The 16,977-nt window shown below is 42.4% G+C and overlaps 1 protein-coding gene across 1 annotated transcript in view; it reads left to right on the forward strand.

Moving 5' to 3' along the window:
- Positions 1 to 16,977, forward strand: part of LOC311105078 (GPI ethanolamine phosphate transferase 2-like) — a gene marked incomplete at its 3' end in the record, with an annotated part of 137,947 nt that overhangs the window by 46,491 nt on the left and 74,479 nt on the right. The window contains exon 5 of the mRNA XM_084147074.1: positions 10,530 to 10,668. Within this exon, the coding sequence (XP_084003200.1) occupies positions 10,530 to 10,668 (139 nt within the window). The remainder of the gene's footprint in view (positions 1 to 10,529; positions 10,669 to 16,977) is intronic.

A 16,977-nucleotide genomic window follows, 5' to 3' on the forward strand; every position in this document is an offset into this window, starting at 1 on the left:
AATGTAATTGTCTGCATCACTTCCAATCCCCCATATGTTTTTTTTCTCTCTGAAATATATATATCTATAAATACACTACCGTTCAAAAGTTTGGGGTCACTTAGAAATGTCCTTGTTTTCGAAAAGAAAAGCAATTTTTTTGTCCATTAAAATAACATCAAATTGATCAGAAATACAGTGTAGACATTGTTAATGTTGTAAATGGCTATAAACGGCTGATTTTTAATGGAATATCTACATAGGCGTACAGAGGCCCATTATCAGCAACCATCAGTCCTGTGTTCCAATGGCACATTGTGTTTGCTAATCCAAGTTTATCGTTTTAAAAGGCTAAATGATCATTAGAAAACCCTTTTGCAATTATGTTAGCACAGCTGAAAACTGTTGTGCTGATTAAAGAAGCAATAAAACTGGCCTTCTTGAGACTAGTTGAGTATCAGGAGCATCAGCAATTGTGGGTTTGATTACAGGCTCAAAATGCCTGAAACAAATAACTTTCTTCTGAAACTCGTCAGTCTCTGCTTGCTCTGAGAAATGAAGGCTATTCCATGTGAAAATTGCCAAGAAACTGAAGATCTCGTACAACGCTGTGTACTACTCCCTTCACAGAACAGTGCAAACGGGCTCTAACCAGAATAGAAAGAGGATTGGAAGGCCCCGGTGCACAACTGAGCAAGAGGACAAATACATTAGAGTGTCCGGGATGCTGACCTTCTAGGCAGAGTTGCAAAGATAAAGCCATATCGCAGACTGCCCATCTTAATCTTTTATTTTTATTGGCCAGTCTGAGATATGGCTTTTTTTTTGCAACTCTGCCTAGAAGGTCAGCATCCCGGAGTCGCCTCTTCACTTTTAAAATGACTTGGATTAGCAAACACAACGTGCCATTGGAACACAGGACTGATGGTTGCTGATAATGGGCCTCTGTACGCCTATGTAGATATTCCATAAAAAATCAGCCGTTTCCAGCTACAATTGCCATTTACAACATTAGCCATGTCTAAACTGTATTTCTGATCAATTTGATGTTATTTTAATGGACAATTTCTAAGTGACCCCAAACTTTTGAACGGTAGTGTGTGTATATACAGTTGAAGTCGGAAGTTTACATACACATAGGTTGGAGTCAATAAAACTCATTTTTCAACCACTCCACTATAGTTTTGGCAAGTCGGTTAGGACATCTACTTAGTACATGACACAAGTAATTTTTCCATCAATTGTTTACAGACAGATTATTTCACTTATAATTCACTGTATCACAATTCCAGTGGGTCAGAAGTTTACATACACTAAGTTGACTGTGCCTTTAAACAGCTTGGAAAATTCCAGAAAATGATGTCATGGCTTTAGAAGCTTCTGATAGGCTAATTGACATAATTTGAGTCAATTGGAGGTGTACCTGTGGATGTACAGTAAAGGGAAAAAAGTATTTAATCCCCTGCTGATTTTGTACGTTTGTCCACTGACAAAGACATGATCAGTCTGATTTTAAAGGTAGGTCTATTTGAACAGTGAGAGACAGAATAACAACAAACAAATCCAGAAAACGCATTTCAAAAATGTTATAAATTGATTTGCATTTTAATGAGGGAAATAAGTATTTGACCCCCTCTCAATCAGAAAGATTTCTGTCTCCCAGGTGTCTTTTATACAGGTAACGAGCTGAGATTAGGAGAACACTCTTAAAGGGAGTGCTCCTAATCTCAGTTTGTTACCTGTATAAAAGACACCTGTCCACAGAAGCCACTCCTTTGTTGCCTTGGCCGTGTGCTTTGGGTCATTGTCATGCTGGAATACCCATCCACGACCCATTTTCAATGCTCTGGCTGAGGGAAGGAGGTTCTCACCCAAGATTTGACGGTACATGGCCCCGTCCATCGTCCCTTTGATGCGGTGAAGTTGTCCTATCCCCTTAGCAGAAAAACACCCCCAAAGCATAATGTTTCCACCTCCATGTTTGATGGTGGGGATGGTGTTCTTGGGGTCATAGGCAGCATTCCTCCTCCTCCAAACATGGCGAGTTGAGTTGATGCAAAAGAGCTCCATTTTGGTCTCATCTGACCACAACATTTTCACCCAGTTCTCCTCTGAATCATTCAGATGTTCATTGGCAAACTTCAGACGGGCCTGTATATGTGCTTTCTTGAGCAGGGGGACCTTGCGGGCGCTGCAGGATTTCAGTCCTTCACAGCGTAGTGTGTTACCAATTGTTTTCTTAGTGACTATGGTCCCAGCTGCCTTGAGATCATGGACAAGATCCTCCCGTGTAGTTCTGGGCTGATTCCTTACCGTTCTCATGATCATTGCAACTCCACAAGGTGAGATCTTGCATGGAGGCCCAGGCCGAGGGAGATTGACAGTTCTTTTGTGTTTCTTCCATTTGCAAATAATCGCACCAACTGTTGTCACCTTCTAACCAAGCTGCTTGGCGATGGTCTTTTAGCTCATTCCAGCCATGTGTAGGTCTACAATCTTGTCCCTGACATCCATGGAGAGCTCTTTGGTCTTTGCCATGGTGAATAGTTTGGAATCTGATTGATTGATTGCTTCTGTGGACAGGTGTCTTTTATACAGGTAACAAACTGAGATTAGGAGCACTCCCTTTAAGAGTGTTCTCCTAATCTCAGCTCGTTACCTGTATAAAAGATACCTGGGAGCCAGAAATCTTTCTGATTGAGAGGGGGTCAAATACTTATTTCCCTCATTAAAATGCAAATCAATTTATAACATTTTTGACATGCGTTTTTCTGGATTTTTTTGTTGTTATTCTGTCTCTCACTGGTCAAATATACCTACCATTAAAATTATAGACTGATAATTTCTTTGTCAGTGGGCAAACTTACAAAATCAGCAGGGGATCAAATACTTTTTTCCCTCACTGTATGTAGTCTTTTGTTTGGATTATGTGGCTTCAAAAGTTGTTTTGTAGATATTTCCAGTTGATTTGAGTATCCAATGTATGGGACATTGCAACTCAATAGGTGCTAGTCAGCCTGCAAAGTAAACACTTCCAAGGTAGCTGAGATAAATATGACTAAAATAGAAAAGGTACATTTCCTGACAATTTGTGGGCTTGCTTCAGCTGAATAAAAACCTTTGTAGCCTACCATAGCCATTTGATATTTTATATATTGAATGAGCGAATTATTTCAAAAGGCATAAAACGTATTTGGTTTAATGTTGCAATGTTTTACATCAAGGGTGGTCAACCATCTTCCAGGAGAGCTAATGGGTGTGCAGGTTTTTATTCCAGTCCCCTTCTAACAAACCACATTTTAGAAATGAGCTGCTCAACCGGACCTTGATAAACTGGCTCTGATGTGCTTGAGCAGGGCATGATCAAAAGCCTGCACACCCAGTAGCTCTCCAGACTGAGCGCTGACTATGCTATAAGAAAAAAAAAATATATATATACAGTTACCTAACACGTTATTCTACTTTGTGGGGGTTATGTGCCTTGCTCAATCAAATCAAATCAAGCTTTATTTATGTAGCACATTTCAGACATGAATGCAACACAATACGCTTCACAGGAAAAAACATAATTAAAAAACGATGAAAATAAAAACAGATATATTTACTACACAACAAACATAAAAGAATAAAAAAACTAAATAATAACAATTAAAACTGAAAGACTAAAAAAGCACCCTAAGGAAAAGCAAAGCTTTAAAAAGATACAAAATACATTACCAGTCAAAAGTTTTGACACACCTACTCATTCAAGGGTTTTTCTTTATTTGTACTATTTTCAACATTGTACAATAATAGTGAAGATATCAAAACTATGAAATAACACGTAGTAACATGTAGTAACCCAAAAAGTGTTAAACAACAAATCAAAATATATTTTATATTTGAGATTCTTCAAATAGTCACCCTTTGCCTTGATGACAGCTTTGCACACTCTTGGCATTCTTTCAACCAGCTTCACCTGGAATTGGAGCTAAAATACTCTGGAAACACAGAAATGTAAAGTTGTGTATTGTCTGCGTAGCAGTGAAAATCAATGCTGTGCTTTCTCATAACGCTGCCAAGGGGTAACATATATAAACTGAACAGTACCGGACCCAAAATCGAACCTTGTGGAACTCCACTTGATATCTATGACAGGAGATGGTACATGGGATCAAAGAGCAGTCTCCCAATGTCGATACCACATTATGCTTACTTTTTTATACTTACATAGAGACACCGCCAATTTAGTCATGAAAATTTGGTTAGAAGTCATGGAAAATTCATGAAATTCCATCTGTCAAAATGTGTATGAACCCTGCTTCTTACTGCAGCGCTCTGCCATACAGAATTATTAGCCTATATTTTTTTACTTGACAATTGTTTCTGGTGTTATCCCTAAGATCTGGAAAGCGGCACATGTCCTCCCCCTACACAAAGGAGGAAATCCTTCTGACTTAAACTACCATCCAATTTCAACAAATAAAATTATACCTTGACTACTTAAAATGTAATGTTTTGAGAATTCGAATGTAGAAAGTCAAAGCTGAACCTCTTCAAAGTAGATAGTCTTCACAGAAAGCTTGGCCTGATAAAGGGGTCTCTCGTCACTCATGGAATGACCTAAGGCCTCTAAGGGAATCTCAAAGAACATGTTTGAAAATGTGATCAATGATTGTTTTGAGAAGGTAAAACATTTTCCTTGCAAAACCCCCAAAGGATGTCTCTGCAGATACTGTGCATTTTTAAAAGGTGAAACCAGAATATTTCAGACTTCAATTGTGAGTCAAAACACTTTGAGTAGTCTATGTTTCAAGCCACAGAACAATCCATAAAAACATCCTCTTTGTGCGACTACCCAGAGAACGTCCATGCATTTATCCATTTTGGTATGACATTTCATGTCACTATGACATTCAAAGGCATGAAAGTTACAGCTTTAAATAGTGGTCTTTCTCTGGCGCATTCGCTATGGGTATCTGAGCAATCAACGTTTCAGCACAGATGCTCAGACTTCAGAGAACGTTTGTCATTTGGTTTGAAAAGTATTGATTTTCTTCCCATTTTTAAAGCTCTGATGAGTGCTGACCTCAGTAATAGGAGGGTGACATGCAGGACAAGGCCATCCCTCATCGTTTTACCTTTTCCTTTTTCATTCTTGACACAATTTGCCTCAGGGTCAACCCCTATTCTCCTAGCACATCACTCTCTCGCGTTATGACCTGGGTATGATCTAAACTCTCTAATGATGCTGCAAATTGCACTCCCCTTCACCCACACAACTTGCCGTGTGAAAAGTTGAAGACTGAAATCAAATAGTCTTTCATTGAAAATAGTGTATTTTTCATTGAAAATAAGCAGTTAGTTGGTGTCATGTTGTTCATTCCGATTTGTGGATTACTCCCAGCAGCTTGGCATTCAATCAATCGGAATAAGGCATGGCAACATACAGTGGGGAGAACAAGTATTTGATACACTGCCGATTTTGCAGGTTTTCCTACTTACAAAGCATGTAGAGGTCTGTAATTTTTATCATAGGTACACTTCAACTGTGAGAGACGGAATCTAAAACAAAAATCCAGAAAATCACATTGTATGATTTTTAAGTAATTAATTTGCATTTTATTGCATGACATAAGTATTTGATCACCTACCAACCAGTAAGAATTCCGGCTCTCACAGACCTGTTAGTTTTTTTTAAAGAAGCCCTCCTGTTCTCCACTCATTACCTGTATTAACTGCACCTGTTTGAACTTTTTACCTGTATAAAAGACACCTGTCCACACACTCAATCAAACAGACTCCAACCTCTCCACAATGGCCAAGACCAGAGAGCTGTGTAAGGACATCAGGGATTAAATTGTAGACCTGCACAAGGCTGGGATGGGCTACAGGACAATAGGCAAGCAGCTTGGTGAGAAGGCAACAACTGTTGGCGCAATTATTAGAAAATGGAAGAAGTTCAAGATGATGGTCAATCACCCTCGTTCTGGGGCTCCATGCAAGATCTCACCTCGTGGGGCATCAATGATCATGAGGAAGGTGAGGAATCAGCCCAGAACTACACAGAAGGACCTGGTCAATGACCTGAAGAGAGCTGGGACCACAGTCTCAAAGAAAACCATTAGTAACACACTACGCCGTCATGGATTAAAATCCTGCAGCGCACGCAAGGTCCCCCTGCTCAAGCCAGCGCATGTCCAGGCCCGTCTGAAGTTTGCCAATGACCATCTGGATGATCCAGAGGAGGAATGGGAGAAGGTCATGTGGTCTGATGAGACAAAAATAGAGCTTTTTGGTCTAAACTCCACTTGCCGTGTTTGGAGGAAGAAGAAGGATGAGTACAACCCCAAGAACACCATCCCAACCGTGAAGCATGGAGATGGAAACATCATTCTTTGGGTATGCTTTTCTGCAAAGGGGACAGGACGACTGCACCGTATTGAGGGGAGGATGGATGTGGCCATGTATCGCGAGATCTTGGCCAACAACCTCCTTCCCTCAGTAAGAGCATTGAAGATGGGTCGTGGCTGGGTCTTCCAGCATGACAACGACCCGAAACACACAGCCAGGGCAACTAAGGAGTGGCTCCGTAAGAAGCATCTCAAGGTCCTGGAGTGGCCTAGCCAGTCTCCAGACATGAACCCAATAGAACATCTTTGGAGGGAGCTGAAAGTCCGTATTGCCCAGCGACAGCCCCGAAACCTGAAGGATCTGGAGAAGGTCTGTATGGAGGAGTGGGCCAAAATCCCTGCTGCAGTGTGTGCAAACCTGGTCAAGACCTACAGGAAACGTATGATCTCTGTAAATGCAAACAAAGGTTTCTGTACCAAATATTAAGTTCTGCTTTTCTGATGTATCAAATACTTATGTCATGCAATAAAATGCAAATTAATTACTTTAAAATCATACAATGTGATTTTCTGGATTTTTGTTTTAGATTCCGTCTCTCACAGTTGAAGTGTACCTATGATAAAAATTACAGACCTCTACATGCTTTGTAAGTAGGAAAACCTGCAAAATTGGCAGTGTATCAAATACTTGTTCTCCCCACTGTATGTATTTTGTAGGCTACAAATGAGCACACTCGCAGTAAAGCATCGTAAATCACAATGGCTGCCTCTGTGCAGGGGAGGGAAAGGAGCATTTTTCTCTTTCCCCTGTTCCTTTTGCTCTGCCTCCTTAAAGACTCAACTGAACAAATAATCCAATCCGAGGTGAAAAGGCTACTCTTTTACCGCCCACGGTTCATCGATCTTCATTCCTGACAGACTTTTCAACGTTTGTCTCCTTGCCTTCCACCAGACTGCAACTGCAACTTGCGATGTCTGGCAGATTGACGGTCTCCTGCTGGTGCTAAGCGCCCCGCTTGAGGAGGCCTTGGTGTTGTTTAATCAGAAATACAAATTGCCTGGCAGTCAGGACCCCTCACAGAGCGGTGGCGGCGAGCAGGTCCCAGACTCGCTGCTTTAACACCAATCAAATTTGGGCGAGTGTTGTGGGTGCTCGAGGCCTCGACTTCACCATTCTTCATCTCCAGACTTCATCTAGTGGAATTTTATCAATTTTCCCACGCAGCGCAAATGACTATTATGTAAAGCCCCACTGTCTTTGCATTTGCGGTTAATACTGTTGTTGTGGTTCAGTATTGCTTCTTGAATTAATTAATAGGCCTAGACATTTTGGTGAGATGTGGCTTATTGAATAACTCGGATTTACTGCTGCAGTGCTACTAGCTTCCTTACTAGCTACCTGGTGAGTTCTGAGGAGCCTGATGTGGGTTTCCCAAATCCTAAATAACTTTCTATAAATTTTAAAAAAACATTTTAGTCATTTAGCAGACGCTCTTATCCAGAGCGACTTACAGTTAGTGAGTGCATGAATTTTTCATACTGGCCCCCCATGGGAATCGAACCCACAACCCTGGCGTTGCAAGCGCAATGCTCTACCAACTGAGCTACAGGAGACACAGTCGGAATTTCCCGCCACCCGATAGTTTGAAACTGTGGCTTTGGAAAAAATGTACCAACGAGTGGTTGGTATTCATGGTCTCATGACAGCATAATTATATTTGGAATGGCCACAGGTGACTTTGCCAGATCAAGTCTCTCAGCCTCCTCATGCATATACTGTACAGTACAGAATCAGCTCTTAAAGAGGGTTAGCTTATTATTTTGTAGTATAATCTACCAGGAGATGGATATAATAGTCTACAGTAGGTGACACTTTTAGCATAAACTATTAATCAGAGTGGCTGTCTATGCAGGCTGCTGATGAGGAGGAAGGGTTGGAGTGTAGCTCGCTCACTTGGTTAGGGTGAGCAGCTAAACTGGTAGGGAATCAGGCTTTTGTTAGCTTGCGCTGCTACAGGAGGCAGGCTAGCGTGGAAGAGAGTGGCTGAGGGGGTCTTTGAAGTGAAATGGAGCTAACCACCTTCCATTCCCTGAGGAGAGAGTGAGCCTAGCCCCTCAGGCACTGGTTTGAAACTCCACTGTTTCGCTCCAGTGAAGGGAGGAAATAAGGTGAGCCTGCTTCTTCCATCAGCAGGCCTCTATTTCAAACATATATTTCCACAACTCCCATTTCTCTGCTGACTGTGTGTTTCTATTACCTGTTGAAGCCCACACTTTCTTCCTGATAAATCCCCTCATAAGGGAGTTGAGTAGAGATCAGATGTTTTGTGGCTAGAATATTGAAGTAGCCCTAAATTGACTGCACAGGGGGAACAATTGTTATTTTACAATGTGATTATATGAACCCATTATGCTTACAAACTGCCAAAGGGATAAAATAGTACTATTGCTGGCACTTTTAGGCTAGCGTTTTTCCTATTTTGTTGCATTACAACATGTAATTTAAATAGATTTTTATTTGGATTTTATGTAATGGACATACACAAAATAGTCAAGATTGGTGAAGTGAAATGAAAAATATAACTTGTTTCAAAGAATTCTAAAAAATAAATAATGGAAAAGTGGTGCGTGCATATGTATTCACCCCCTTTGCTATGAAGCCCCTAAATAAGATCTGGTGCAACAAATTACCTTCAGAAGTCACATAATTAGTTAGATTGCACACAGGTGGACTTTATTTAAGTGTCACATGATCTCAGTATATATATACACCTGTTCTGAAATGCCCCAGAGTCTACAACACCACTAAGCAAGGGGCACCACCAAGCAAGCGGCACCATGAAGACCAAGGAGCTCTCCAAACAGGTCAGGGACAAAGTTGTGGAGAAGTACAGATCAGGGTTGGGTTATAAAAAAATATCAAAACTTATAAAATCCCACAGAGCACCATTAAATCCATTATTAAAAAATTGAAAGAATATGGCACCACAACAAACCTGCCTAGAGAGGGCCACCCACAAAAACTCACGGACCAGGCAAGGAGGGCATTAATCAGAGAGGCAACAAAGAGACCAAAGATAACCTTGAAGGAGCTGCAAAGCTCCACAGCGGAGATTGGAGTATCTGTCCATTGGACCACTTTAAGCCGTGCACTCCACAGAGCTGGGCTTTACGGAAGAGTGGACAGAAAAAAGCCATTGCTTCAAGAAAAAAATTAAGGCATGTGGGAGACTCCCCAAACATGAAAGAAGGTATTCTGGTCAGATGAGACTAAAATTGAGCTTTTTGGCCATCAAGGAAAACACTATGTCTGGCGCAAACCCGACACCTCACATCACCCCGAGAACACCATCCCAACAGTGAAGCATGGTGGTGGCAGCATCATTCTGTGGGGATGCTTTTCATTGGCAGGGACTGGGAAACTGGTCAGAATTGAAGGAATGATGGATGGCGCTAAATACAGGTAAATTCTTGAGGGAAACCTGTTTCAGTCTTCCAGATATTTGAGACTGGGACTGAGGTTTACTTTCCAGCAGGACAATGACCCTAAGCATACTGCTAAAGCAACACTCGAGTGGTTTAAGGGAAAACATTTAAATGTCTTGGAATGGCCTAGTGAAGCCCAGACCTCAATCCAATTGAGAATCTGTGGTATGACTTAAAGATTGCTGTACACCAGCGGAACCCATCCAACTTGAAGGAGCTGGAACAGTTTTGCCTTGAAGAATGGGCAAAAATCCCAGTGGCTAGATGTGCCAAGATTATAGAGACATACCCCAAGAGACTTGCAGCTGTAATTGCTGCAAAAGGTGGCTCTACAAAGTTATGCAAAGTTATGCACTCTCAAGTTTTCTGTTTTTTTGGTCTTATTTCTTGTTTGTTTCACAAGAAAAAATATTTTGCATCTTCAAAGTGGTAGGCATGTTGTGTAAATCAAATGATACTAACCCCCCAAAAATCCATTTTAATTCCAGGTTGTAAGGCAACAAAATAGGAAAAATGCCTAGGGGGGTGAATATTTTCGCAAGCCACTTTATCTATGAAGGATAGTCTGAGGCTGATGATTATGGAGTTTCCTCCCCCCCCAGACGCTGTCTTATGTCATGGGCCACTTACTGAATATATGTTAACTGTAAGTTGCAGTGGATAAAAGTGTCTGATAAATGAGCATATGTCAACATTTGGTCCGCTTATGTGCCATGTCCCGTGTGGCCTCAGGAGGCGGAGGGGGCACTACCCTACCTGCTGGTGCTGTGTGGGGACCATGGGATGTCTGAGACGGGCAGCCACGGGGGCTCATCTGAGCATGAGGTAAACACCCCCCTGGTGCTCATCAGCCCTGCCTTCAAGAGGAAAGGTAAGCACTTTCATTGGCTCTCCTGTTATCCCTTTTCCTGTCTGTCTCAATCTGTCTTGCTGTCAGTGCACAAGTAGGCACATTCACACCAGTGTTCAAATCCATATCACAGCATGGATCCATAACGGTATAGTGAAAATATCGTAGCTACGGTCCACCCCTTTTATATCCATTTACATTTGTTTTCACATATCCACAGTTTTCCTACAGTGGGGAAAAAAAGTATTTAGTCAGCCACCAATTGTACACGTCAACTATGACAGACAAAATGAGGATTTTTTTTTCCAGAAAATCACATTGTATGATTTTTTATGAATTTATTTGGAAATTATGGTGGAAAATAAGTATTTGGTCAATAACAAAAGTTTCTCAATACTTTGTTATATACCCTTTGTTGGCAATGACACAGGTCAAACGTTTTCTCTAAGTCTTCACAAGGTTTTCACACACTGTTGCTGGTATTTTGGCCCATTCCTCCATGCAGATCTCCTCTAGAGCAGTGATGTTTTGGGGCTGTCGCTGGGCAACACGGACTTTCAACTCCCTCCCAAAGATTTTCTATGGGGTTGAGATCTGGAGACTGGCTAGGCCACTCCAGGACCTTGAAATGCTTCTTACGAAGCCACTCCTTCGTTGCCCGGGCGGTGTGTTTGGGATCATTGTCATGCTGAAAGACCCAGCCACGTTTCATCTTCAATGCCCTTGCTGATGGAAGGAGGTTTTCACTCAAAATCTCACGATACATGGCCCCATTCATTCTTTCCTTTACACGGATCAGTCGTCCTGGTCCCTTTGCAGAAAAACAGCCCCAAAGCATGATGTTTCCACCCCCATGCTTCACAGTAGGTATGGTGTTCTTTGGATGCAACTCAGCATTCTTTGTCCTCCAAACACGACGAGTTGAGTTTTTACCAAAAAGTTATATTTTGGTTTCATCTGACCATATGACATTCTCCCAATCCTCTTCTGGATCATCCAAATGCACTCTAGCAAACTTCAGACGGGCCTGGACATGTACTGGCTTAAGCAGGGGGACACGTCTGGCACTGCAGGATTTGAGTCCCTGGCGGCGTAGTGTGTTACTGATGGTAGGCTTTGTTACTTTGGTCCCAGCTCTCTGCAGGTCATTCACTAGGTCCCCCCGTGTGGTTCTGGGATTTTTGCTTGTGATCATTTTGACCCCACCGGGTGAGATCTTGCGTGGAGCCCCAGATCGAGGGAGATTATCAGTGGTCTTGTATGTCTTCCATTTCCTAATAATTGCTCCCACAGTTGATTTCTTCAAACCAAGCTGCTTACCTATTGCAGATTCAGTCTTCCCAGCCTGGTGCAGGTCTACAATTTTGTTTCTGGTGTCCTTTGACAGCTCTTTGGTCTTGGCCATAGTGGAGTTTGGAGTGTGACTGTTTGAGGTTGTGGACAGGTGTCTTTTATACTGATAACAAGTTCAAACAGGTGCCATTAATACAGGTAACGAGTGGAGGACAGAGGAGCCTCTTAAAGAAGTTGTTACAGGTCTGTGAGAGACAGAAATCTTGCTTGTTTGTAGGTGACCAAATACTTATTTTCCACCATAATTTGCAAATAAATTCATAAAAAATCCTACAATGTGATTTTCAGGATTTTTTCCCCCTCAATTTCTCTGTCATAGTTGACGTGTACCTATGATGAAAATTACAGGCCTCTCTCATCTTTTTAAGTGGGAGAACTTGCACAATTGGTGGCTGACTAAATACTTTTTTCCCCCACTGTATTGTCCTAAGTGAGGATTAACATCGCTTATGATAAGTAGGGGCCTACTCCAGAGTGACTGTGCCACATACACACATGTACACGCCTGGTTATATAAATATAAAAACTCTCTCTCTCTCTCTCTCTCTCTCTCTCTCTCTCTCTCTCTCTCTCTCTCTCTCTCTCTCTCTCTCTCTCTCTCTCTCTCTCTCTCTCTCTCTCTCTCTCTCTCTCTCTCTCTCTCTCTCTCTCTCTCTCTCTCTCTCTCTCTCTCTCTCTCTCTCTCTCTCTCTCTCTCTCTCTCTCTCTCTCTCTCTCTCTCTCACACTCTCACACTCTCACACTCTCACACACACACACACAGCCGTCTCTCAGCTAAGCTCTGACTGAGAAACTATGACATATTTCGCATACACACACACAGCCATCTCTCAGCTGAGCTCTCACACTGTGAGAAGCGGTGACGTCTTGACACTGTGTGAAGAGGAGCTCGTTAACATCTCGCCACTCCTCATCTACATGGGTTTATTTCAGGCGGATCAGATTTTCCTGAGAAATGATGGACAGGCTCATACAGTAGCTTGTACTGTAGGACCTCTGAGACATGAACAGAACAGCAGAAATCATGTTTTGGATTGACCTGTCAACTCAACTGTCAGGATTAAGTTTGAGTTTTTATCAAACCTAAAAACTGGACACAGCATTAATAAAATATACAGTGTCTTGCGAAAGTATTCATCCCCCTTGGCATTTTTCCTATTTTGTTGCCTTACAACATTTTTGGGGGTTTTGTATTATTTGATTTACACAACATGCCTACCACTTTGAAGATGCAAAATATTTTTTTTTGTGAAACAAACAAGAAATAACACAGAAAAACATAACTTTAGCGTGCATAACTATTCACCCCCCCCCCCCAAAGTCAATACTTTGTAGAGCCACCTTTTGCAGCAATTACAGCTGCAAGTCTCTTGGGGTATGTCTCTATAAGCTTGGCACATCTAGCCACTGGGATTTTTGCCTATTCTTCAAGGCAAAACTGCTCCAGCTCCTTCAAGTTGGATGGGTTCCGCTGGTGTACAGCAATCTTTAAGTCATACCACAGATTCTCAATTGGATTGAGGTCTGGGCTTTGACTAGGCCATTCCAAGACATTTAAATGTTTCCCCTTAAACCCCTCGAGTGTTGCTTTAGCAGTATGCTTAGGGTCATTGTCCTGCTGGAAGGTGAACCTCCGTCCAAGTCTCAAATCTCTGGAAGAGTGAAACGGGTTTCCCTCAAGAATTTCCCTGTATTTAGCGCCATCCATCATTCCTTCAATTCTGACCAGTTTCCCAGTCCCTGCCGATGAAAAAAATCCCCACAGTTAGATGCTGCCACCACCATGCTTCACTGTTGGGATGGTGTTCTCGGTGTGATGAGAGGTGTTGGGTTTGCGCCAGACATAGTCATTTCCATGATGGCCAAAAAGCTCAATTTTAGTCTAATCTGACCAGAGTACCTTCTTCCATATGTTTGGGGAGTCTCCCACATGCCTTTTGGCGAACACCAAACGTGTTTGCTTATTTTTTTCTTGAAGCAATGGCTTTTTCTGCCTACTCTTCCGTAAAGTCCAGCTCTGTGGAGTGTACGGCTTAAAGTGGTCCTATGGACAGAGACTCCAATCTCCGCTGTGGAGCTTTGCAGCTTCTTCAGGGTTATCTTTGGTCTCTTTGTTGCCTCTCTGATTAATGCCCTCCTTGCCTGGTCCATGTGTTTTGGTGGGCGGCCCTCTCTTGGCAGGTTTGTTGTTGTTGTGCCATATTCTTTCAAATGTTTTATTATGGATTTAATGGTGATCCGTGGGATGTTCAAAGTTTTTGATATTTTTTTATAACCAAACCCTGATCTGTACTTACATTTACATTTTACATTTTAGTCATTTAGCAGACGCTCTTATCCAGAGCGACTTACATTATCTTTTTATTTTTCATACTGGCCCCTTGTGGGAATTGAACCCAAAACCCTGGCGTTGCAAATGCCATGCTCTACATCCCTGCCGGCCATTCCCTCCCCTACCCTGGACGACGCTGGGCCAATTGTGCGCCGCCCCATGGGTCTCCCGGTCGTGGCCGGCTACGACAGAGCCTGGATACAACTTTGTCTCTGACCTGTTTGGAGAGCTCCTTGGTCTTCATGGTGCCGCTTGCTTGGTGGTGCCCCTTGTTTAGTGGTGTTGCAGACTCTGGGGCCTTTCAGAACAGGTGTATATACAGTTCAAGTCGGAAGTTTACATACACTTAGGTTGGAGTCATTAAAACTCATTTTTCAACCACTCCACAAATTTCTTGTTAACAAACTATAGTTTTGGCAAGTCGGTTAGGACATCTACTTTGTGCAATTTTTCCAACAATTGTTTACAGACAGATTATTTCACTTATAATTCACTTTATCACAATTCCAGTGGGTCAGAAGTTTACATACACTAAGTTGACTGTGCCTTTAAACAGTTTGGAAAATTCCAGAATATGATGTCATGGCTTTAGAAGCTTCTGATAGGCTAATTGACATCATTTGAGTCAATTGGAGGTGTAGATGTGGATGTATTTCAAGGCCTACCTTCAAACGCAGTACCTCTTTGCTTGACATCATGGGAAAATCAAAATAAATCAGCCAAGACCTCAGAAAAAAAATTGTAGACCTCCACAAGTCTGATTCATCCTTGGGAGCAATTTCCAAACGCCTGAGGACGTTCTTCTGTACAAACAATTGAACACAGGTATAAACACCATGGGACCACGCAGCCATCATACCGCTCAGGAAAGAGACATGTTCTGTCTCCTAGAGAAGAACATACTTTGGTGCGGAAAGTGCAAATCAATCCCAGAACAACAGCAAAGGACCTTGTGAAGATGCTGGAGGACACAGGTGCAAAAGTATCTATAACCACAGTAAAACAAGTCCTATATAGACATAACCTGAAAGGCCGCTCAGCAAGGAAGAAGCCACTTCTCCAAAACCGCCATGAAAAAGCCAGACTATGGTTTGCAACTGCACATGGGGACAAAGGTCATGCTTTTTGGAGAAATGTCCTCTGGTCTGATGAAACAAAAATAGAACTGTTTGGCCATAATGACCATCGTTATGTTTGGAGTAAAAAGGGGGCTGCTTGCAAGCCGAAGAACATCATCCCAACTGTGAAGCACGGGGGTGGCAGCATCATGCTGTGGAGAGGATTTGCTGCAGGAGGGACTGGTGCACTTCACAAAATAGATGGCATCATGAGGAAGGAAAATTATGTGGATATATTGAAGCAACATCTCAAGACGTCAGTCATGAAGTTAAAGCTCGGTCGCAAATGGGTCTTCCAAATGGACAATGACCCCAAGCATACTTCCAAAGTTGTGGCAAAATGGCTTAAGGACAACAAAGTCAAGGTATTGGAGTGGCCATCACAAAGCCCTGACCTCAATCCTATAGAAAATTTGTGGGCAGAACTGAAAAAGCGTGTGTGATCAAGGAGGCCTACAAACCTGACTCAGTTACACCAGCTCTGTCAGGAGGAATGGGCCAAAATCCACCTAACTTGTTGTGGGAAGCTTGTGGAAGGCTACTCAAAATGTTTGACCCAAGTTAAACAATTTAAAGGCAATGCTACCAAATACTAATTGAGTGTATGTAAACTTCTGACCCACTGGGAATGTGATGAAAGAAATAAAAGCTGAAATAAATCATTCTCTCTACTATTATTCTGACATTTCACATTCTTAAAATAAAGTGGTGATCCTAACTGACCTAAGACAGGGAATCTTTACTAGGATTAAATGTCAGGAATTGTGAAAAACTGAGTTTAAATGTATTTGGCTAAGGTGTATTTAAACCTCCGACTTCAACTGTATATACTGAGATCAGAGCATATGAGCGGAGTGGAGCGGGAGCGAGCGTGGAGCGTGAGCGGATGGATTTTGAACAGAGCGCAGAGCGGCATTTTTAAAAGGATGGAGCGTCGCCCTATGTCCCGCTCCAATTTCGCTCGCTTACACCAAGAGTCTGAAGCATGCTCAAGCCTGACCCAGAATCCATCTGTTTAATTTACTATGAAACTATGATAAATCAGTACTTTACTTTGTCAAATTTACATCTGAGATTCCCATTCACATGCTTCAGCTGGCGATCAAAAACGCCGTTAACGAGCACGACAACATTAATAGGCTGTTAGTGAAAGTCGGGCACCTGGTGAAAAGTGTACGCAAGAGCACAGAGGAAACCGACCAATTAGGTGTCCGCCCCACAAATGCCTGCGCCATTCGATGGAGCAGCCAGCTGCGGATGATTCAGTCGTTCATCCAGTTGTTCCAAAAAGACCCGTTATGGCAAAACAAACTCAAGTCTAATGTTGCTAACATCACCCTGAATCAAGTACCGCAGCTGACGCACCTTGTCCGTGTGCTGACACCACTAGCAGACCTCACAGACAAAATGCAGAAGCAGCTGGGGAACCTGGGGATGATCCTCCCTGCTGTCACAGAAATCAAATCCCTGCTCACCGATTACACTCACGCTGCACTTCCAATGGGCATCGCTGCTTTTGCAGAAACA

This window comes from Coregonus lavaretus (genome assembly GCF_964263955.1).
Source record: "Coregonus lavaretus genome assembly, chromosome: 29".
Lineage (NCBI taxonomy): Eukaryota > Metazoa > Chordata > Actinopteri > Salmoniformes > Salmonidae > Coregonus > Coregonus lavaretus.